This window comes from Petaurus breviceps, unplaced genomic scaffold (assembly GCF_028583685.1).
Source record: "Petaurus breviceps papuanus isolate PSGF00001 unplaced genomic scaffold, PetGlider_PUasm1.0 90849, whole genome shotgun sequence".
In the NCBI taxonomy this organism is placed as follows: Eukaryota; Metazoa; Chordata; class Mammalia; order Diprotodontia; family Petauridae; genus Petaurus; species Petaurus breviceps.
The window spans coordinates 18,526,356-18,551,501 of record NW_027187361.1 but is presented as its reverse complement, the minus strand read 5'-3'; the positions used below and the strand labels follow the sequence as shown (position 1 = coordinate 18,551,501).

At 39.6% G+C, this 25,146-nt stretch overlaps 1 protein-coding gene across 1 annotated transcript in view; it reads right to left on the bottom strand.

Annotated features, from left to right (window-relative positions):
* OCA2 (OCA2 melanosomal transmembrane protein) overlaps positions 1–25,146 on the bottom strand; it is a 539,713-nt gene that overhangs the window by 354,242 nt on the left and 160,325 nt on the right. The window contains exon 16 of the mRNA XM_069073057.1: positions 2,255–2,402. Coding sequence (XP_068929158.1) covers positions 2,255–2,402 — 148 coding nt within the window. The remainder of the gene's footprint in view (positions 1–2,254; positions 2,403–25,146) is intronic.

The following is a 25,146-nucleotide window of genomic DNA, read 5'->3' as shown; positions in this document are numbered from 1 at the left end:
CCCCCCCCCCTTTTTTTACTTAGGGAATTTAAAGAGTAAGGGCTAAAAACTGGGAAACACCTTGTAGACAGGGCCTCCCTCCTCCCAACAACAGAGCTGTGACCAGGAGTCATGCCTCAACCCCTTTGAACTTGGCTCATAGTTGGAAAATTGTCACCTTTCCCCTAACTGGACTGTGGTATTCCAAAGTTCCCCAAGTCTATGTTAAGACAAGCAGGAAAGATAGAACGGGGTCAGAATGTGAGGGCCTTTCAATAATCAACAGAAGAATTTCTATTTGATCCTAGAGGCAGCTGGATACAGGATAGATTTGAAAGGGAAATGAATGGAGGCAAGGATACCAGTCAGGAATCTATTGTAGCAGCTCAGGTAAGAAGTGATAAGAACTCCAATTACTCATCAGTGTCTGTGTGAGCAGAGAGGAGGGGACAAATGGGAGAGATGCTGTGGGACTTGCATCTTCAGATCTTGGCAACTAATTAGAGATGTAAGGTCTGGGATGGTAAAGAGCCAAGCATGACTGTGGGGTCTGAGGCTCAAACACTGTTGAGTAGAAAGATGGTGGTGCCCTCGACACTAATAGGAAAGTTTTAAAAAGGTATGAGTTGTGAAAGAAATACAAATGGTTGCAACCCTTTGTACTTTTGTGTTTTTGCTTTTTTTTTTGGAGGGGGGAAAGTAGGGCATTTTGGGATTATGTGACTTGTCCAAGGTCACATGGCTAGTGTGTGTGTGTGTGTGTGTGTGTGCGTGCGCGTGTAAGTGTGTGTGTGTGTGTGTGTGTGTGTGTTAAGTGTCTGAGGTCACATTTGAACTCAGGTCCTCCTGACTCCAGGGCTGGTTTTCACTGCGCCACCTAGCCACTCCTACCCTTCGTACTTTTTGAAAACTTATTCACAAACTCAATTTAATCTCATTCAAAACTCCCTCCCCTTCTCGTCCTTTCCCCTTTCCTTTCCTTTCCTCCCCTCCCCTCCTCTCCTCTCCCCTTCTACACACACCCACACACACACAAGCACACATGCACACACATCCCCCTGTCTCCTTATGTGACATCTCTGCAGTGATTTCCATGCACAGACCTTCGGAGTGACCTGCAGCATGAAGACAGATCAAAGGAATTTTCTTACCACAACCAAAGCACAGACAGAAGTTCAGGGAGCAAAACATCCTGAGGCAGAAACAGGGGAGTTCAAATGACCGGCTTACAGTAAGCCTGGGGGCTGCCCCTGGCTGCTGCTGGTTGGCTAGCTACAGCTGCCTGTCTTACACACCAAAGCAGCTGAAATCCCTTCTAAAACTGACTGAAATAGCTAAGACCTCTCTGTATTACAACTGCAATTCAGCAGAAGACCAAGAGATGGCAGCAGAGAGCAAGGGAGCACTTAAGAAAGCAGCCAGGTCTAAGAGATGCTGGGAGATTGCAAGGCCATAGGGGTAGGGAACAGTGCCCAGAGAAAATAGCCCATCAAGAATACTGTCTGAGCCTGCAGCACAGTAACCAAAAACTCAATGACCTCCCCAGAGCAGCAAATGAGTAATTCTGGGCCTAGGAATGTGTTAACCTAGCTACATGTGATTTCTACATATGTGCCCTGTCCACATTTCTACGTGTCCCCTTCCTAGATCATGTATATTTACTATGTATGTGACCTCTCCCAAATAAGATCCCCCCATGTGTTCTTTCTTGCCACTGGTAGGAGGATCTGTGACAGAACATATCAAAATATGCTATATATATGAAGGGAAATGGTTTTTGTCATTTATTTTGTTGGGCTGTGCACATAAATGTCTTCTGCTTGAAACAAATGTCTTCTCTGATTGGCCTGATAAAAGAGAACTAGACAGAATTCGTGAACCATGAATTGAAGTTCACGCTAACCCAAAGCAGGCCCTAAATCTGAGGTAGCTTTTGAGGGTCTATAATTGAGGGGGAATCAGGCCACATGTACATAGTAAAGAAGCAAAGTATCATCTGGAAGAATTTAGGTGTTCTCTGAACCTTCTTACTCAGATTCTGTGGCTTGGTGTTGGGATTCTTTGGATGAAACAATGACATCGAGAGAGGGTTTGGTTTTGCTTTTGCTCCTTGAAATGCCTCAACATTCAGTACATAGAATAAGGTCACATCTCAACAGAAACCCCAACGGCCACCTAATGACAGAATTCCAATGGGGTTCAGTTGGCCTTAACATCAGGAAAAGAAATTATTACAAAGGTTCTAAGTCCTGTGGCCATAATTGGTCTACTTTACCTTTGGAATGTTTTGAGTTTCTTCTTGAGCAAAAACTCCAGAGTTAAAACCTTCTGCATGAGGAGGCATTTCACTGCTGTCTCTTCCCGACTAGCGGGATTAATGCGTTGTGCTGTCAACTTCCAAACATGGATTTCATGTTTCAGTTCTAAGCAGAGATGGAAGCACAGTTATATGGAGACACACATTAAAGACAGTTCACCTGGCAAAGCACAGTCTGCAAAACTTAAACAGCATCTTGACCTAAACCGACCAACCATACAAACCAAATGCAACCCAAAATAGAGAAAACAAAGTAAAAATCAGCTCCTCCTGAAAGTCCACATTTCTCATTTTACTGCTTTCCCTAGAGCAAACAATAAAAGGATTTATTTTTAATAACCTTCTTAATGAAGTAATGCAATTGAAAATATATAGCTAAGGGTGAAATTACACTTTGATAGACTCAATAAATGTCAGTCTTGAAGCTTTGTTTTTTTTGTTTCTATTTGTAATCTGAATTTGTATCTCTGAACCATACTCATAAAGACCTGCTTTTAACCAAGGTCTAAACTTTCTTATTTGAGACACTCCATGGGATCTTACCCTTGATGGCTTATCAGGGGCAAAGTGTCTCCCTGAGTTTCCTCAGTGACAACCTTCTAATATGACTTTTGGTAGCAGGCAGATTATAAGAAATCTACTTTACTCAAATATGGATATTTCGTCAGCTCACTTTCTTCCTTCCCTTCCTACATACCATTTACCTCAAAATAATTTTAAGGAGAAGGGGTTTTAATTGAAAGGCTACTGAAGGTAGGCTAATGTTGATGAAATGTTAAAATTAGCATAAGGTTACTCAAGTCAAGCTGTAAGTGTACTCTTTTTTTTCTAGTACATTCCATCTGACATTGATGGGATGCGAGGGAAAAACTATAAATAACATTTTTCTATGTGCAATTTTCTTATGGGCTTAAAATGTTTCACTGAAGTGGAAGTTTCCCTTGAGCTGACCTTTTATGCGCTATGCAAATGCCTTACAATGAAATAATACAATTACTCCTCCCAGTCTACTTTCCAACCCTCTGTCTGCCAAGGGAGAAAGAGTTCTTCCTCAGATTCCTGCCAATGCTTTTCCTGGACCTGTTCTTTGCATTTATGTTGTCCTGTTTTGTCAGTTTTACTTGTCTTTGCCCTAATGAGATTGTGAGTTCCTTGAGAACAAGAATTGTATCATATTGACCTTTGCATTCACACTGTGGTCATAATTTTCCATCTTCGATTTCCTTTTATTACTTTTTATTATTTGGAGGAAGGGTCAGAGACATTTCTCCTAGTGAGCTAAAGCTTGTCCCTTGGGTTATGAAAATTTATTTAAAACTTCAAACAGTCCTCAGATAAGAAGTCAAAAGGGTGGAGTGGCTAGGTGTGCAGTGAATAGAACACCAGCCCTGGAGTCAGGAGGACCCGAGTTCAAATCTGGCCTCAGCCACTTAACACAAAACTAGCCATGTGACCTTAGGCAAGTCACTTAACCCCAATTGCCCTACCTACCCCCTCCAAAAAGCAAAAAAGAAAAATCTAAAAAAAAAGTCAAAAGGGGAGTCAAGGCTTCCCCAGGTAATTTGACTTAAACCATATTTGAGAAAAAATTCTCCTGACACCAACTCTGTAGGTATGTAATTATTCCCTCTCAATCAGCCCATCTGGACTCTCTAAATGAAATTGATTTATAACCTGACTTAATTTACCAGTGCAATCTGATTAACTAGGTTTGTTCCTTAAGGGGATATATGAGATTAGGCCTCTTTTTAACTAAGTATATTCAACTTTTATGACTTTGAAGGATGCCTGGGATTATGAATCAATTTTAATTTTTATGAACTAGGAGGATGTATGAGATTGCAATATGTAAATGAATAAATTCTCTATTTCTCTGATGTAATTTGGTCTGTAAGAAGCCTTGTTAGAATCCTATTCTGGGTTCAGGGCTATTTTTCCATACCCTGAGCACTAAATATAAAAAAAAAAAAAACCTACATTTTTACTTTCATAATTTCTGTGCTGTAGTAGGTTAATTTCAACAGCAGTCACTTGACAAACTGAAAAAGGAAATGTTTCTCCCATAATAGCTGCCAGCATAATACCTCACATAGACACATGTTGTGTTGAACACTTGGATTTATGATTTTTATTAAACATTCAGAATTTGTACATTTGATTTTTAATTAAAATTATATTTAGTTTTTAAAACTTTCAAATTATTGTTATTTAATGGAACTAGATGATCTCTAAGGTTTAACCCATCACTAACCATCTTTGATTCTGATCTTTAACTACAATTCCACCACCACCCCCATAGGAGAACAACCTTACAAACAGGCAAAACCCTTTGACTCTAAGGTAGCCAAAGGTTTGGATTTTTTATTTTTAAACTAAAGTACAGATTTATATTTTGGTAACTGAAAGAAAAACTTTTGTGCAATTCAATATCTTTTCATAAAAGTAGACACATATTTTCTATTGAGAAGTTCCATATGTTGATGAAAGAAAAGATTGGCACAGTAGGCCTCCCAAACCTCATATAAGTAATGTCTTACTAAGAACAAGAATCACGCAAAGATATAGTTGCTGAAAATCTGTAGTTATATCTCAGAAAATAGAAGCATTCTATCGATTGTTTATTTTGGGTACATAAAAAATTTATCATCAAAAAAGCTCAGGAAATACAAAAAATGTCCAACCTTCATTTAAAGACATAAAAGTGAAGAAATAGATTTCCTCTTTTCTTAAGGAGCTAATTAGAACCACACACACTTAGGACGGAAACATCTTAGCCCTCTATCCTCACTAAGGTTCAGTGAAAGGGCAGGATATGCCTATATTTTGGAGGCTTAATTCTTAGTAGATCCCATAAAGATGAAGGTATCTCAAGGTCAGAAGCAAAACTTCCTGGAGGTACATGAGGGGTGTCTTTGTTTTCTATAGTCTCCCTTTTGTACCCTAGCACACAGGAGGACTGCCAACAGAGGTTCACTCTTGATCTGATCAGACAAGCAGACACCTTCAGAGGGGTTACTAAGCTTACTTTATTCTAGTCTGGTCTTCTCACAAGAGGATTGTTGATAATGGGAGGACAAAATTGTATAGCATTCCCAAATCACCCTTCTCAAAGGTGCCAGCAAAAGGGGGGAGGGCGCAACTACCCCAACGTCTCCATGGAGTCAATTAAGACAAACACAGCTTGCGCACTTCCCTAAATCCCCTCGAGCCTCAATTGGGGTTGGTCAAGGCACACACAGATTTCCCTATGGGTTCCCCTCCAGCCTCAATGGGAGCCAGTTGAGGCAAACACAAAATCCCCCCAAGTCCTGATGGAGGCCAGTCAAGGCAAACACAGTATTCCAGCTTCTGCATTCAACCCCAAGGTTCCTCCCTTAAGCCTTGCTGGGCGTCAGTCAAGGCACATTCAACCCTAACGTTTCCCCTCAGGGGTTCCCCCTTTCGTTATAATCACCCTACAGGGGAAACACAAACATCTGGGTTCACATTCACAGTTGGGGGGGAGGAGGAGGAAGGGAGGTGCTTAATAATGGCTACCAGAGTCCCCTCCAGGAAATCAAAAAGGTCTCAGGCAAAGCATCACCCATGAGCGAGCCCCAAGGCAAAATATCAAGTTTCCCAGAATATATACAGTTTCAGCTGATAGGCTTAGTGCCAAAAGGTATGAAAGCCACGGTGACCTAGCACCCGCCTATGTGACTCAACAAAGGATGTGTTACAGTGAACTGGGCCAGAGTCAAAGGAGGAAGACATCTGTGACTGATAAGGCAAAATGCCTAGGAACAAGGATGGTTATGCCATGGATCCTGGGCAACAAAAATCCACTCAACACGCACTAAAATCCACCTTGCTCATGCTCACACCCTCCTTCTTTGTTCTCATGTATATCCAGACTCCCAGCTGGGGATATATGTGTGCATAAGCAGGGAGCTGACATTGTGGAGAGACTGCCAGATCTGGAGTTTCAAAAGACCTAAATTCAAATCTTACCTAGCTGTATGACCTTGGGAAAGTCATTTTACTTTCCTTCTACTCAATTTCCTCATCCATAAAATGGAATAACAATAGTACCTAACTCATAGGGTTGTGAGGATCAAATCCAATGAGAAAATATATGCAAATTGCCTTGCAAACTTTAAAACCACATGCAAATGTTTATTATTATTATTTGCAGTATACTGTGCCTTAGATTTATGGAAGACCTGTCCTTTGCTACATTACTCATTAAATGCCTTGACATGAAACCGATTGTATCCTTTAGAGAAAAAGTGAACAAATCAATGTGGGGGCTAGTAAATAGATGTATAAATATGGAGTAACTTCAACCTGGGGCTCTCTATGGGGGAAGGGGGACCCAGGTGCTCCATAAGTAAAGTGCATTACAAATTTTAGAGGGCTATGTAAATGCCAGATATTATTGACCCTCTTCTCCACATGCACTATTTCCCTTGGTGAGTTATTACATTTGCAGGGCTTTATCTATCCCGTCTAAGCAGATGACTCTTAAATCTCTATCTGTGGTCCTGACTTTGATTGAAGGTTGCAAATCCACATATCCAACTGCCTAGATGACATTTTACCTGAATATGTCACCTGCACCACAAATTCAACACATTCAAACCTGAACTTATTTTCTTTCCATGAAATGTTCTCTTCATGCTGACTTCATTATTTCATCATTCTACCCAGTCTGCTGTGTATGAAACCTTGGGGTCATGTTTGCCTCTTCTTTTTCTTCTCACTTCTCACATCCAATCAATTATCAAATCCTGTCGATTGTTCCTCTACGATTTCTCTCAGCTTTTAATATCTATCTAAAATATTCTGCCTCTGAAATACCTCTCTGATCCCATAGCTACTACCCTTGTTAACACCTTCACTACAAGCTAGTGGACTGTACGTAGAGATCTGGTCAAGTAGCCATTGTACTCAAAATCTTCAGAAGATGTCTATGGTCTTTTAAGACCTGCTCTCCTCTCTCTCAAGTATTTAAGACCCTTTAATAAACCAGTACCAATATTTCTTGCCTCCCTTATCTCTTATGATTCCCTTGTTATTCCACATAGCCAATGTTCTGGTCAAATTAGATTTACTCTATCAAATCTGCCCGGTGCTTTTTTGCCTCTATGCCTTCAAGCTCTTCCCTGTGCTTGAAATGTCCTGCTTCCTCTTCTTATTCTGTTGAATTCTTACTTGTAACTTAAAGGGCCAATAAAGCTTCTACCTCAATGAAGCCTTTCTTAATGTCTCTAATCACTAGTGAACTTTCTCCTTTGAACTTCATATAGAACTATGTTTTATGCCTCACTTGTGCATTTGTCAAGTATCCTTTTGTAAAAACTAACTAAATAATCATTTTAAAGAACCTTTTTATAATATCTCTCTGTGTGTTACATCCCTCAGCAAAAGTGCACTTTCTATGAAGACAGGCACCTTTATCATTTGACCTTTGTTCTTCTGCCCAATACCTAGGATGATTCTCCACACAACATATGCAATTGATATATGCTGGTTGAAGTGAAGCTAAGGTCACCATATTTAGAGGGAAAACTAGGAAACAGAGTCTAAAGGGGGCTGCAAAATGGCAAAAGCTAAGTTTACTGGGGAGAGAAGCTTGGGAATTTGATCCTATATCTACTGTAGGAAAATTACAGATAACTGCAGTGAAAATTAAAAGAAAAAGTTTGGGAGTTCAGTCAGTAAATCAAAGGAACTAATAAAGAACAAGGCTTTCTTTTTCTTCCATTTATGCTAGCATTATTAATCTTTTTTATGTCAGACTTCTTTGGCATTCATTCTGGTGCAGCCTATGAACCCCTTCTCAGAATGATGGTTTTAAAAGTGTAAAGTAAAATACAAAGGACTGCAAAGGAAGCCAAAGGTTAGTAAAAATAAAGGTAGAAGTTTTTTCTCCATCAAGTTCACTAATTTTCTGAAATCTATCCACAGATTCATGGATCCTAGGTTAAGAAACTTTGATTTAATATGCATTGAAGACTAGTTCTATCATCTATCCTAAGTTTCTAAAACTCGAATGACCAAGGGGAAGAAGAAGGACACAGGGAGCTAAACCCAGAGTACAGGACTGGGGAACCTGTGACCTTGACACCACATTTGGCCCTGTAGGTCCTAAAGTGTGGCCCTTTGACTGAATCCAAACTTTACATAAGTTTGCAAAGTTTTGATTTAGTCAAAGGGATGTGCTTGACGACCTAGAGGGCCAAATGTGGTCTCAACGTCACAGGTTCCCCAGACTGTAAATATAGTATCTGGAATATAGTAAGTCCTTAATGAATGCTTACTGACTTGACTTGAAGTGTCTTTAGAAGTTTAGCACCCTGAGACTAAAAGTAGATGCTTATTAAATATTTACTGAATAGAAACCAAGAGATTCATAAAGAGAGAAAGCAATTTCTAAAAAGAGTTCTCCCTGAAGACAAACTTGCTTTTACCATTTTTGGATATTGAAATTCCTGCAGCCCTTCCTTTCATTGGATGACTTCTCCTAGAATCTCCACTGAAGGAGAATGCCCAGATCAACCAAGTCTCATTTCTCACTAGACTACACTCTGGACGTCCATCTCAGCCCCATGTACTTCCCTCCCTCCTTCAGCTTCCTTTTATAAATTGTCCACCCCCACTGAAATGTAACTCCCTTGAGGGGATGTGAGGGAATGTAAGCCCCTTTATCTTACTTGCATTTATATTTCCAGAACTTCACATAATACCTAAAATATAGTAAACACTTAATAAATTGTCAAATGACTGATAGAACTAAAAGAAGGACATCACGTTCCAATCCTTCATTTCAAAATACTTTCAACTATTGCAACTCTGAAAGGATAGATGCTTTGTTTCATAACATATACAAAGATCCCTCCTAGCCCTGAAATCAACATGCTCTCTTGAAATCATAGCATTGTAGAATACTAAAGCTATAAAAGACTTTAAAAGTTAGCTCATCCAATCCTTTTCTTAATGGACAAAGTAACAAAGACCCAGAGTGGTAAAGTGATTTGCACATGAACATATTAATTTATGAACAAATGACATTGATGATCCACTTAAAATTCTCTCCACACACAGGCCTCAGTTCTAGGAGATTACCGAATAATTTCCAGGTTCTGGAATTCCCAGATCAAGGAGAAAATATTACAAACAGCCAAGAAGAAACAATTTGAATGTTGTGGAAACACAATCAGGATAACACAGGATCTGGCAGCTTCTACACTGAGGGATTGAAGGGCTTGGAATAAGTATATTCTGGAGGTCAAAAGAGCTGGAATTAAAACTGCAGATCACATACCCAGCAAAACTGAGTATCATGTTTCAGGGGAAGGTGTGGTCATTCAATGAAATAGAGGACTTTCAAGTATTCTTGATGAAAAAAAAAACAGAGTTTAATAGAAAATTTGACATTCAGATACAAGAAGCAAGAGAAGCATGAGATGGTAAACAGGGCAAAGAAATCATAAGGAACTTATCAAAGTTGAACTATTTATATTTCTACATGGAAAAACAATAATTGTCACTGATGAAACTTTTCTCGGTATGAGAATAGTTGAAGGGAATAGAAATGTGTGTGAGACAGGAGAGACAGAATGGGAATGGGTCACCTTACTCTCATTGAATTTGGCTTAGGGAGGGAATGACATACACACTAAATTGGGTATCTCACCCTACAGGAGAATGGAGGGAAGAAGATGAGAGGGGGCATGATGGAGGAGAGGGCAGGTTGTTGGGGAGGGAAGTTAGAAGCACACATTTTCGATAAGGAACAGGGTCAAAGTAAAGAATAGAACAAGTGGGGGGGGGGGGGGGGGAGAGGATCAAGGGAAATATAGTCAGTCTTTCACAATATATCCACTATGGAAATGTTTTGCATAGCCACACGTGTACAACCTATATTGAATTACCTGTCTTCTCAGTAAGGGTGGGTGATGAGGGAGGAAGGAAAGAATAAGGAATTCAACTTTTTAAAATCAAATGTTTATATATATACATACATATTTACATGCAACTGGGAAATAAGATATACAGGCACTAGGGTATAGAGATCCATCTTGCCCTACTGGAAAGTTACAGAGGGATGGAGGAGGATATAGGAGAGAACAGATTGGGGAGGGGATATTCAGTGGGATCACTATTTTGGGGTGGTGGGTAGTGGAAAGACAGGGAGAAAATTTGTAACTCAAAATCTTGTGGAAATGAATGATGTCAACTAAAAATAAACATAAAATTTAATTTAAAAAATAAAAATAAAGTGATGACTAAGTTTCTTCTGTGGCTGAAAACGGGCTCTAAAGGCAGTTCACAAAGGGGAGTTCCAGACATGTTTTGACCAATGGAAGCATTGCTGGGAGAGATGTCCAGTCTCCTAAATCCTTTGAAGGAAGGAATTGATTTGGATGTGTGAATCTTGGTAAAGGGGATTTTAAGTCATATTGCTTCATATTCACATCATGAACAACATAACAACAATCCTTTTGTCTCCTTGCCAGGTTCACATTTTTAAAAACCAAGTATTAATTCAAAAGATATTCCTGGAAATTCTACTGTCAAAATTGAACTGGGAAAAATCTGAAACCCAAAAGATATTTATAATAGTTTCTCTAAAGCTCACATAATAATACTGAACATCTTCATCCAAACCAAAGTTAACAAAGGAAAAAGGGACATGACCTCTCTCTTAAGATTGATAAGACTATGCATTATAAAAACATAAAGTAATATGATTACGTTGGTATTTGTAGCACAATACAGACTGAGAGTTGCCATGGAATAGCAGATAGAACAGGAAGTCAAGAAGATATAAGTTCAAGTCTGGCCTCTGACACATGCTGGCTATGAAACCCTGGACAAATCGCTTAGATTTTCTGCAATATAGTCAGCTCTCCAAAGCTATAAATACATTTAAAAGGTTGACCCGGATTGATTGAGGGGATTTTTTCACCTGGAAAAGTCCTTATAGCAAACAATGAAATCAGAAGTCCAGTCCCAATTGCTATTGTGCCTTACAGTTTTCAAAGCACTTGCACATAAATTATCTCATTTGACACTCACAACAATCCCAAGAGGCAGGATAGGCATTATTATCCCCAAGTTTACAATTGAAAAAACTGAAACACAGAGAGGTTACATGGTTTGCCCAGGATCACACATTCAGTAGCAGCTCTGGAATAACCTAGAGCTAGAAACTAGAAACAGATTTATTTCAATTCAGTTCAATCAACAGTTGCCAGGCATCTACCACATATAGTAAATTCCAATAGAAACATGGGCTACTAAATCATATACACGGATCCCCATGGTTACACAGTGACTTAGAAAACCACAGTTCAACATTATCTATGTACTACTGTATTTTTACTTATTTTGTTCAATATTTCCCAATTGCAATTAAATCTGGCTCATTGCTATATGTGGGGATGTTGCAGGGGCAGCACTGTGGCCTTCTGTTCCCACATTTAATACTTCTTATATACAGGGTGCCATGCAAAGCACCAAGGATTACAAAGACAAAAATGAAGCAGCCTCTAATTCCAGGGAGCTACCCTTCTACTGGACTCCTGGTCCAGTGCTCTCTAATATAGCTCTTGAGATTGAAGTCAATTTGATAGAAGTTTGCTGTTGCTGTTTGTCCATAAGACTTACAAGAAACATAATCTTTGGGGACTTGTAGGGGCAACCACACTGGTAGACCCAGGATGGCTGTTAGCACAAGTTCTTAGATCTGCTTTACTAGGAAAGATAGCTGTTTAAGGGGTCAACAATCTATTTTTAATTACATTCACTAGTTAAGGGGAAAATCAGCACCTGAACTTCAGAGAAAATACAAACAAGGAAAATACAAGCAGATAAGTAAAGATCAACAGACAAGGCTCTGACTTTCTGTATCAACTATACACTTTATGTACATTCCTGGATCAAGAGAGCCTTTACATCTGAGCAGTCGGGGCACTCTGAACATACGGCCACTCAGAATCTCAACCAGGGAATCACAAGATCTTTCTCATAAGTGAGCCCCCAAAGAAAAATACCATAAGGCTCTGTGACTCAGTGTACAACTAGAAATTAGCAAAAGGTGTGAAAGCCTTTGTACAAGTGTAATGCCAAGCAAAGGCAACTTCCAAGGTTCAGAATACCAGTATAGTAACTCTCCATTTTATTCAGTGACAAATTAAGGCAAAACATTCACAGAACAGAGAAAATCAAAATACAGCATTCACCAAGAGTGATTCAATAATTTCCAAGTACTACTCCACCCCCTGGGCAGTACATTCATTTAGTCAATCACAAAGTCTCTCTTCTCAAATGGAGATTAAGATTAGCTTCCAATCATAAACAAAGTATATTCATTTGGTCAATCACAGAGCACAAAAGGTCAAGTTTCCCACCCCTGGATCACAACTGAATTACAATTATCATCAGTTAATGCCAAGAACTTTCTCAAAAGGGCAGTGGAGAGCACAAAGGCATCTACCCCTGAGCTACAGCAAGGTTAAGATACCATCACAGCATTCAGTACCCAAGGAGAGTTCTTTTCTTCATCTTGACCCAAGGCAAATTCTCAGCAATCTCTGTTCCTGGGGAGACAAAGCTTAACAAAGCCAAAATATACATTGCCAGTGTCCTCATCAATTCACTCTCTGCCTGCAGAACAGTCCTAGGACCCCTGAAAATATCAGCAACACCCTCCTCCAGGATTTCTGTAAACATATAACAAGAAAATCCTTCTTCAGGGCTTCTGAACCAATAGCAAGGTTCCAGGACCTGTGTAACAATAGCACAATTGTTCACCAGTGGATGAATCTGGCAAAACAACATCAAAACAGACAGACAAAATACTGGTATCACAACCATATCTCCTCAGTCCGTGGCAGCTCTCAAAAATCCTGGGCAGCTCAAGCTGGTCCTCAGCAATGCTCTCTCTCTCTCTGCCTCCATGATGCTGCTTCCAAAAGTTCTTCTGCCTCTCTTTGCTCAGTCCTCTCCTCTAAATCCATGGCACTAGCTCCTCCCAGTTCATCCCTCCACATCTAGTCCATACCACAAGTGGGATTCACAAGCTCTGGGTTTTAACACTCATTCCAAAAACCAAGCCAATATAGGGGGATCTTTAAATTCCATTACTATTACAACAAGCAAGCCTCCCCTAAGCAAGCTTCCATTAATGGGCTCCACCTGAGGCCTATTAATGGGCAGGGAAGATCTTATTAACTTTACAGGACTTGAACTTTAGGTTAATGCCAATTAGCACCCTGCCAGGGAAATACTGACAACAGACTTCAATTTTTGTTGTTCAGTTATTTTCAGCCACATTCAACTCTTCATAACCTCATTTGGAATTTTCTTGGCAAAGATACTGGAAAGATTTGTCCTTTCCTCCTCCAGCTCATTTTACAGATGAGGAAACTGAGGCAAATGGGATTAAGAGATAAACAAATAGTAAAGATCAAATCCTGGCTATGCTACTTCCAGCCTCTGGGACCTTAGACAGCTCTTTTTGCACCATTCCTTTTCCAACTCTAAATCCTATGAGACTAAATAAAATTTAGTAAAGTCTAAGAATACTGAACTAGATTGATTTTTAATAAGGTAAAAGAAAATAAGATCGCAAGTCAGGATGATAAAAATGACATAAGACAACTGCCAAAATAGAGAGTGCAAAGACTGACAGGATTGCCCAGGGTTTAATGTTTTGACAGCAACCATTTTGCAGAGTTGATGAAGAATTAACAGTTTACTTGAGCATTTTCCTGGGACTCTGAAAAAAGAGAGGAAGTAATTTTGAATAATTGGACACTCATATCCTCAGGGAAATATAAAGCAAATCAGCCTGAGATTTATTTCCAGAGTTCCAATAAACCCAACTACCATTTCTGCACATAAACCACTAGACAAGAGGGTGATGAAATTGACATTTCTTTGGCTTACAGCAAGAAACAGCCAATATCATTCTGTGCCAAAACTCAGTAGGCTGCTAATAATGGAACAGCGGTGCCAGTGAAAGGAGAGATGCCACTGCGGGGAATATCATAATAATCATCAAATAAGGAAACCACTTGTTGAAGTATGATGACTGAAAGTGGCTTGCAAGTTCAAAAAGTACAGGAAAAAATGACTTTAAGCTCTTAGGTAGTTAGGCCAATCACTGAATTTTTCATCAGCATGCTTTAGAGATTCTTACCACTCTTCATATTCAGAGCTGAAATAAAATTCTGAGGGATTAAGAAAACATCTTGGGGAAAATTAAAGCTGTCACTACTATTCTTTGGGGGGGAGTGAATCTAACAGATGCAGACATACAACTAACAGGATTGTAAAGTAATTATTTGTGACTTGTGGTAGCCACCTCATTACTTTGTAATCATACCTAAACATATATGTAACTAGAGCTTTTTGCTCCTGACTTTGGGATGTGAGCACTCCCTAGATTTCATTCATTGGCCCCCTGTTCTCTCCACGTATCATTTCCCTTGGAGACTGATTGAATTTATCCCGCTTCAGCTGTCACATCTATGCATATTACTCCCAAACCCCTGTCTTGCTAGTTCTCACTTCCTCCCTCTACCTTAGTTTCATATCCTCAATAGTCTCCTAGATGTTTCTACCAAGAAGTACTGTCACTGAGCACATCTGACAATCTTTTAATCTTCCTTTGAAGATTTTTGAGTATTTAAACTGCTCAGTACCTGAGCTATAGAAAACACTTGATAAATGCTTGTTGATTGATTGGCTGATTGCAAGGCAGCATATTGGGTTCTACTTGGGACATCTGGATGGATAATACAGTTCCTGTCTTCTAGGAATTTACAATCTACTTGAGAGGATAAGACACAAATATTCCCAATACTAGACAGTGGTGTCATAAGAGTGTTACAGAGGCCTATATATTCATGAATGGCATGCTTATGTCATCCTTTCCCCTTCATTTTCATGGCCATGTCTCCCTGACCCAGACTTTGAATTGAACATGTATTAGAAAAAGAAATGGCTTGACAATCCAGAGATTTCACCAATTATAGGACTTTGAGTAAGTCACGTAATCTCTAAGGCCTTACCTTACTATGTAAAATGAAAAAAAAAGAAGAAGAATGAAACTTAGAGCTCTAAAATTCTGTAATTCTCATTTTAAAGTGGTTACTCTCTGAATTGAGTATAGATAAATGACCCAGTGTGTAATCAACAGCATTTTCAACACTGCAAACATAAAGATCATATGTAGCCTGGGGTCTGTAAGTCTGTAGTTACAGAATTTGTCACTAATCAAACTTCTAAACGAGGTAATGTCTAAGGTACCAAGACTAGATGGGATTTAACAATTTACTAAGCCAAAGTAAGAAAACCACAATCTGTGAGTAAAAGAAAGAACAGTGTGAATTTTATATAACTATCTATCTATCTATTCATCTATCTATCTATCCATCCATCTATCTATCTGTCTATCACAATACCTCCTTAGAGGCCATCCAGTCCAATTCCCTCATATTTTTAGATGAAGAAAGGGAGGCTAAGACAAGTTAAGTGACTTTCACAGGGTCATTTGTCTGAGATAGGATTCATATAGGGTCTTTCTGACTCCAACTCCAGCACTCTATACAGTGTCCCTAGCTACCATATATGAAAATGTGGAGCCTGGAAAATCCATACCTAGAAATTTTGGCAACCAAGGCAAACATGCCAAACTTTGCCCTAAGGTAAGATCTTAGAGTGAAACTTAACTGAGATCGGGGACAGACTGTAGAATACAAGATCCTTCTTCCTCTGTTGGAGGAGAGGTATCAAAAGGTGATTTTGCTTTTACTATAATAAATTAATTAACTAAAAAGCATTAAATTAAAAAGCTCTTACTTTGCTTTTTTCCACTTAATACTATTTTATTTTTTCCAATTACAAGTAAAAATAGTTTTCAATACTTTTATAAAATTTTGAATTCAATTCTTATTCTCCCTCCCACCCTCTCCTCTCCCCTCCCCAAAACAGTAAGCAATCTGATATAGAATATAAACATATAATCATATCAAGTACATTTCCCCATTAGTCATGTTGTGAAAGAAGAATTAAAACAAAAGGGAAAAACCAGAAGAAAGAAAAAACAAAAAAGAGAGGCTAGTATGTTTTGATCTACATTCAGACTCTGTAGTTCTTTCTCTGGATGTGGATGGCATTTTCCACCATGAGTCTTTTGGAATTGTCTTAGATCACTGTATGGCTGAGAAGAGCCAAGTCATATCTGATAACTGCACAATGTTGTTTTAACTGTGTACAATGTTCTGGTTCTGCTCACTTCACTCAGCATCAGTTCATGTAAATATTTGCAGGTTTTTCTGAAATGCGCCTGCTCCTCATTTCTTATAGCACGATAGTATTCCATTACATGCATATACCACAGCTTGTTCAGCCATTCCCCAGTCGATGGGCATCCCCTTGATTTCCAATTCTTTGCCACCACAAAAAGCTCTTACTTTGTGCTAAGCACTAGGGATACAAATAGAACAAGCAAGACAGTCGCTGCTCTCAAAGAACTCATGCTCTAATTAGTCTGGATAATGTGTAAAATAAAGTTCACAGTCAAGGGGAGTGGAAAGGCCCAGTAAACCCAAGCACTAGGTCTATGGCGAAGCACGAGATTTTAAGGTAACGTCAGTGATCAGATGACAGTTGTGATAGTAATGGAACATAAAGATTCGCCTGTATTGGCTTGGTTTTCAAATTGATTGTGTTAAAACCCAGAGCTTGTTAATCCCACCTGTGGGATGGACTTGTTGATGTGAAAAGAGAGTCCTGAACTGGGAGGAGCTGGTGACATAGATTTTGGAGAGACAAGAGAGAGGCAGAAGAACTTTTTGGAAGCAGCACCCTCGTGGAGGCAGAGAGAGACTGAGAGAATTGCTGGGGGCCACTTTGAATTGCCTTGGACTTTTGAGACCTGTCCCCTGAGCTGCCAAGTGATGGGGGAGGGGTTTTGGGTGGTGCCATGGTTGCTTTGAATGAATATGGGGTGATCTCCATATAAGGCCATGGGGGTGATCACCATATAAGGCCATAAATGTAAAACTGCGATGTGATTGGCTCGGATTCGCTATATATTTTCTTGTGTGAGAGGGCGCTCTCTCTCTCTCTCCGCCATGTAACTGTTGAAGAATAAACCACCCCGCTTCACTCCTCCGCCTTCTGTCTGGTGTTTTTCCCCGTGAGGGGCCGGTGACGACCGAAGACCCGGGATGGGTAAGTGAGAGGGCCGTGGGGCTAGTCGTCTAGATCTGTTGTGAGGGCAAACGCCCGCAACAGCCAAGGACTGAGGAGACATGGCTGTTTTGCTGGTACTTTGTCTGTCTGTTTTGATGTTGTTTTGCCAGATTTGTCCACTGATGAAAGACAGTCCTTTTGTTGAAGAAGTCCTGGAACCTGGCTGTTGGCTAAGAGCTCCTGAGACTGTCCTGCAGACAGAGAGTGAATACTGTCCACTGGTGAAGGACAGTGCTGTTGTTGCAGGGGTCTGGGAACCTTTCTGTTGGTTCAGAAGCCCTGAAGAAGGATTTTCTTGTTGTATGTTTACAGAAATCCTGGGAGAGGGTTTTGCTAATGTTTTCAGGGGTTCTAGGACTGTTCTACAGACAGAGGATGAATTAATGAAGGGACTGGCAATGTATCTTGTGGCCTTGCTAAGCCTTGTCTCCCCAGGAACTAAGATTGCTGAGAACTTGCCTTGTGTCAAGATGAAGAAAAGACCTCCATTTGGGTATTAAGTGCTGTGCTTAAACTTGATGTAACTCTGGGGGTAGATTGAATTGTGATCCAGGGGTGGGGAACTTTTGACCTTTTTGTGTTCTATGGTTGAACAAATGAATGTACTTTACTTAGATTGGAAACTAATCTCCATTTGAGAAGAGGGGCTTTGTGGTGGACCAAATGAAGGTACAGCCTAGGGGTGGAGTAGTATTTAGACCAGGGACTTTGTAATTGATTGAATGATTGGAAGGTCCTGGGGTGGGGTAGTCCTTGGAGATTATTTAATCACATTTAGTAAATGCTGTATTTGGAATGATGTCATGTTTTGATCTTCTCTGTTCTTGGTTGGTCACTGAATAAAATGGAGAGCAGCTATGCTGGTATTCTGAACCTTGGGAAGTTGCTTTTCCTTGGCATTATATTACAACAGTACAGGGATCTGCAGAGGATAGAGGCAAGGTAAGGCCTGCAGGGCCTTAGGCTGCAGTAGCAGGGCAGATGATAAGATCTGGTGGCTCTCCATCTCACCTGAAGGAATGTCATTGGTGACTCCTATCTCATTATTTTCCATCTGTAGGTTTTTATTGCCTAGAATTTCATATTTAATTTCCATCCTTATTTTAAAATCTTCACCCTTCAACTTCTTCTACTCTGGTCATCAACCACCACAATTGTTTTGAATTGATTTTTATCCCAGATCTCCCACATTTCATGCAGAACTAAACCAACTAAGATTGTATGATCTAATTTCCCATCTGTACCAATCTCCTACACAGAAAACCAATTGACAAGGGAAATTGCAGCATAGATTCCTGGTTGGTGTCCCCTTTCAGACAGCTGTGACCCCTTCTTTAGCTGCAGTGCTGCTAGCAATGGATAGCTTGTGGGATGATGGGAAATTAACATATGCTTCCAAATTATTTCATTGATCAAAGCAGTATCTTGCCAAAGTCTGCTTTTTAACAGTTATTTTCTCTAACTCCGTGAAATGCTGCATTTGTTGCCAGCATGGAAACAGGCAAGAAGAAATCTCATTGCTACTCAAAATAACAACATTTAGCACTTAAATCCAGAAACATTCAGCAAACGGTCCCTAATTAATTCACACCATATCCCATCGAGGTGGGAGGCTTACATACTCTAGCAAGACAAGAAAAAGGTTAGAAGTTAGGACAGGAAAAGAACAAAGGAAAAGAAAAAATTGGCAGAAATATAAACTAGTTCTCCAGATCTGAAATGAGCAGGAATGGAGTATTGCCAAGAAGAACGAAAGAGGACAGGAATTACCTAGAGCAACTTCTCATGGGAAGCAAAATCAAGGACCTGATGATCAGGAGAAAGGGTCAGGAAGTGAGTTCTCACTTGGCCTGGCAGCTAAAAGCGCTGACGCCTTTGTTTTTAGCCATTCAAGGGGAGGATAATAAGCGTCTTTGCAGCACCTACTATGTGCCAAAGACCGTACTAAGAGGGTTCTTGTTGTTGTTGTAGTTGTTACAAATGTTAAAGCCCAGGGAAGGCAAAAACAACATGGAGGCGATCGTGAACAGCCCATCAAACAGGAAGTACTGGTCTCTAGGCCTTATATAAATAGGATTATTGTGTCAAAGCTATGCTGTCTCTAGCATCAGTGCCTTCAAACATGGGAAAACAGAGACAGAAGTGACGGTGAGGGTTGATTCCCTGGGTCTTTGTTCCCAAGCGAAAACAGAATTTTCAACTAGGTAGACTTCAATTCAGCATGACAGAGTGGAAAGGGTACTAGATTTGGAGTCAGGAAGGTCTGGGTTCAAATCTCACTCTTTGGTACTTACTAGCTGTGTGAACCTGGGCAAATAATTTCATTTCCCAGAACCCTTAGGTTTCTCATTGGCAAAATGAGGTGGTTGAAGTAGACAGTGCCCAGCTCTAACTCAATGATCCTATGACAGCATAGGAGTCTCAAGTGGAAGAGAGAGTTTGCTAGTTAGCTGTGTTGTTTTTTTTTGGAGTGGGCAAGGTAGGGCAGTTGGGGTTGAGTGACTTGCCCAAGGTCACATGGCTAGATTTTTTTGTGTTAAGTGTCTGAGGCCATATTTGAACTCAGGTCCTCCTGACTCCAGGGCTGGTGCTCTATTCACTGCACCACCTAGATGACCCAAGTTTGCTTCTTATCAGAGAGCATAATAGTATATTTCATGCCTTCATTACTTTGGAGTTGCCTATGTAACACAGTAGATAGAATGCTGGGCCTGGAGTCAGGAGGACCTGAGTTCAAATCCAGCCTCAGATACATACTCATTGTGTAACCAAAGAGTAGTCACTTTACTTCTGGCTGCCTCAGTCTCCTCATCAGTAAAGTGGAGATCATTATAACACCTGGCTCGAATGAGAAGATATCTCTAAAATACATAGCACAGCAGGAACATAGCTGATGCTTAATAAATGCTTCTCTCCTCCATGACTCCTTCCTTCCCAGAACCAATGCTAGCTGTGCTTCATCTCTTCCCATAATAGAACAGCGAGGCATTCTTAAGCACCATATTTTACATTGTATTATATTTTTCTGTGTACTTCCTCACTGCTGATGGGAGGATGAGTAACTCAAACCCATCTCTGTCCTTTGTAACTAACTACAGGCAAGATTACAGGCTTCTTGCTGTCTGGCCTCTAGCGCCCATCCTCTTGCACAGTCCAGAGCCAGAAGCGCAGGGCCTCTTTCTTCCCCAAGGTTCTGTAGAAGACACTGAGGTCAGGGGATAATAATCAAATGAATTCTGAAGCAAAGACCTGCAATACAACCACCATTGCCACCAGGAACACCATAAACACCTACTGATCTACTGACAAGTGGCTAACAAATTCTCTCTTCAATTCAATATTCCTGTGCTTTGGAGTTAAAGGCAACCCTGGTGAAAACTCCCTTTTCCTGACACAAAACACCAATTCTTGCCTATTCATGCTAGTCCTATCTTTTCCAATCTCCCTATCCTCTGTTCTATCCTTCCATGGCATCCTTCAGAAACTCCTTTCCATTATTAAAAAGCTAACATTCACACTAAACTTCCTCCTCCAGCACTTTCCAGCTCCTTGAAATCATGGAAGCCTTACTCCTTCCAGAAGACACAACACACCTGGCCACCCTCTTCAGGGCTTGATATTTCTTCTTTCATGTCCCTTGCTACATTGAGAAGATGGTATTCTATTTACTCCTCCCCAGCACCTCTAGGCTCTTCTGTTATCCCCTTCATTCAGCAAACTCTCCTCTGAGATTCACTACATTTTTATATGTAGAAACTGTGAATGTGTGTTACAAAAATTAACATATGCAAATGTATATGTGTGTGTAATTATATACATATATCTGTATGTATGTATGCATATTCCCTCACCCAGATCCTGGTGGTGATCTCCCACCCCATACATCATCTTCTCTCTTTTCAAAGAGTTCAATAGTAGGTTTATAGTCTTCCTCTACACCTTAACTCACCTGAGGAACTCACCTGAACTCTTCCAAATGCCCCCACAGATCAACTTTAAACTAATACCTCAAACTGAATTCTGGAACAGCAGAATTAACAAAAGCTTGGTGGGACCAATTATCCTGACCAAGACAATTTAGAAGGTTGGCAAAAAAAAGATTTGCCTCACCTGGGTAGTGGTTGGCTTGGAGTGCAGGCCTTAGAGGTGGCTACAGCAGCAGCAATAGCTTTGGGAGCATTCAGCCCACTAACACTAAGTGACTACAAAGAGATTACAGGAAACCCTTTGCTAGCATTGGGTTCAGGACCCTTTTGTATTGCCCATACATAGTTCCTAGACACGATCCCAGGGCACAGAGAAACATTAGCACTTGCTACCACAGGAGAACAGGAGTCCTGATCACAATTTTACAGTGGAGAAGAGTGTTTGAGGTCACTCAGAAGATATCAGGGGATCTGGTTACAGTTCCAGGGCCAAGAAGATTGCTAATACTTGTGGCTACAGAGAAACAAGACCCCTTCCTGGGTAAAGACCAATGCACAGGCCAGGAGGGCAGTGACCCCACCTCTCAGATCATACCACCTTGGAAGCAATGAAAACTGCACATCCCAGAACAAGCTCTGAAAACAACAATGTGAAAAACCTGGAGCTTAGGACAGTGCCACTTCCATCCTGAGAGCAGAGCCTAAATTTAACATAAAGTTAAAAGTCAAGAAATAGGTTGGAAAAATGAGAAAACAGCCTGACCATAAAGAGTTACTATGGTGACAGGTAAGATCAAGACACAAACTCAAAAGAAGATAATGATGTCAAAACAGCTACAAACAAAGTCTCAAAGAAAAAAATGTGAACTGAACACAAGCCCAACAAGAATTCATAGAAGAGCTAAAAAATATTTGAAAAATAAAATAAGAAAGGTAGCAGGAAAAAAAGTTGTTTTTTTTTGGGGGGGGGAGAATGAGAAATATGCAAAAAAGTTATGAAAAGAGAGTAAGCAGCTTGGTAAAAGAGGTAAAAGAAAAACTAAGTATAAACTTTAGGGAGAAATAGCTATTTCATGAACCAGAAGATTTTCAAGCATTCATGATGAACAGACTAGAGCTGAATAAAAAAAATTTGGCTTTCAAATGCAAGACTTAAGAAAAGCATAAAAAGGTAAACTTGAAGGAGAAATCATAAGGGATTCAATAAGAATCAATTACATTATTATGTGGGAAGATGATCATTGTAGTTCCTAAGAACTCTGTCATTATTAAGGCAATAAGAAGAAGTAGAGATAGACAGAGGGCCTGAGTATGAATTGACTATGATGGGATGATTAAAAAAAATAATAATAAAATTAAGGGGTAAGAAAAAGGGACACACAGGAAGAAAGGGAAAGAGAGAAAAACCACCTCATATAAAACAGGTCCAAAAGGAAGAGCTTTTACAGTGGAAGGGATGGGGTGGGGTAGACAATGTTTGATCCTTACTCTCATTGAAATTGGCTCAAAGAGGGAGTAAGACACAGCCAGCTGGCTATAGAAATCTATTCTACAAGGAAGTAGGAGAAGAGTATAAGAGAAGGGGAAACTGATAGAAGGGAGGGTTGATTGAGGGAGGCAGTGGTCAGAAGTAGATTGATATTTTTGTATAAATTTATATAAATAAATATAAATGTAGGGGCGGCCAGGTAGCACAGTGAGTAAGAGCACTGGCCCCAGTGTCGGGATGACCTGGGGATCGAATCTGGGCTTAGACACTTAGCACCCACCCAGAAACACATGGCTGTGTAACCTTGAGCAAGTTACTTAACCCCAATTGCTTAGGGGTGACCAGGTGGCTCAGTGAGTAAGAGCACCGGCTCCAGTGTCGGGATGACATGGGGATCGAATCCAGACTCAGATACTTAGCACCACACCCAGAAATAACTGGCCGTGTAACCTTGAGCAAGTTACTTAACCCAAATTGCTTTAAAAAATAAATATAAATGTAAAATACTCAGAATAGACTTCTAAGGATGTAAAAGCAAAGTAAAAATGGAAAAATGGAGATCAAACAAAACATAAAAAGAATAAAAAGAAAGTGAGAGAACAAACAGGAGAAAAGAGGATGGAAGAAAATACATAGTAATTATAACCATGAATGTGAATAAGTTGAACTTACCCCTCAAACGGAGGTAGATAGCAGAATGGATTATAGGAGTGGAGAACTAGCAGTCTCAAGGCTACGTATTGTCTTCTAGGTCCTTGGGTGTGGTCTTTTGACTCAGTTCAAGTTTTATAGAATGGATCTTTTTATTAAGGGAATTTGTTCTGTAAAGCTTGGATTCAGTCAAAGAGCCATACTTAAAAACCTAGAGGGCCACATGTGGCTCCAAGGTTATAGGTTCTCCACCCCTGGATTAAAAACTGGAATCCAGAAACAGAGAGACACATATAGAGTTAAAATAAGGGACTGGAGCAGCATCTATCATGCTTCAACTGAGGTGGGAGAGACAGAGTGAGGAGGGTGGGGAGAGGGGGGAAAAGAGGGGGGGATAGCAATCATGATTTCAGATAAAGCAAAAGCAAAAACAGACCTTATTAAAAGAGATAATATCCAATGAAGTAATATCAATATGGAACATCTATGCTTCAAATGGTGTAGAATTCAAATTCTTAAAGGAAAAGTTATGTGAGATACAGGAGGAAATAGTAAAACTGTCATAGTGGAGAACCTCAATTTTCCCCTCTCAGAACTAGATAAGTCTAATCACAAAATAAACAAGAAAGAAGGAGATAAATAGAATCTTAGAAAAGTTAAATATGATAGACTTCTGGAAAAAATTGAATGGGAATAGAAAGGAATATGACTTTTTTTCTTAGCTCTACATTGTACCTTCACAAACATTATTGACTCCTGTATTAGGACATAAAAACCTCACAAGCAGATGCAGAAAAGCAGAAATATTAAAATAATCTTTTTTCAAATCAAAATACAATAACAATTATATTAAATAAAGGGCCATGGAAACACAGATTAACAATTAATTGGAAACTAAATAAACTAACCCTAAAGAATGAGTGTGTCAAAGAACAAATCATAGAAGCAATAAATAATTGCATTAAAGAAAATGACAATAAAAACACAGAATACCAAAATTTATGGGATTCAGCCAAAATAGTGGAAACTGATGTCTCTAAATGTTTACATCAATAAATAGAGAAAGAGCAGGTTAATGAATTGGGGATGCAACTAAAAAATAGGAAAATAATAAATTAAAAATCCCCAATTAAACCCCAAAATATAAATCCTTAAAAATCAAAGGAGAGATTAATAAAATTAAAAGAAAACAAGTGAACTAATAAATAAAACCAGGAGTTGGTTAATGAAAAATCAATAAAACTGATAAACCATTGGTTAATTTGATTTTTTTAAAAAAAGAAAGAAAATCAAATTACCAGTATTAAAAAATGCAAAGCGTAAATCCACCACCAATGAAGATTAAATTAAAATAATTATTAGGAACCATTTTGCACAATTATATGGCAATAAATCTGACAACTTAAGTGGAATGGATGAATATTTGCAAAAATATAAATTGCCCAGATTAAGAGAAGAAATAAAATACTTAAGTAACCCTCTCATACTTAGGAAAAGAAACTGAACAAGCAATCAATGAGCACTCTAAGAAA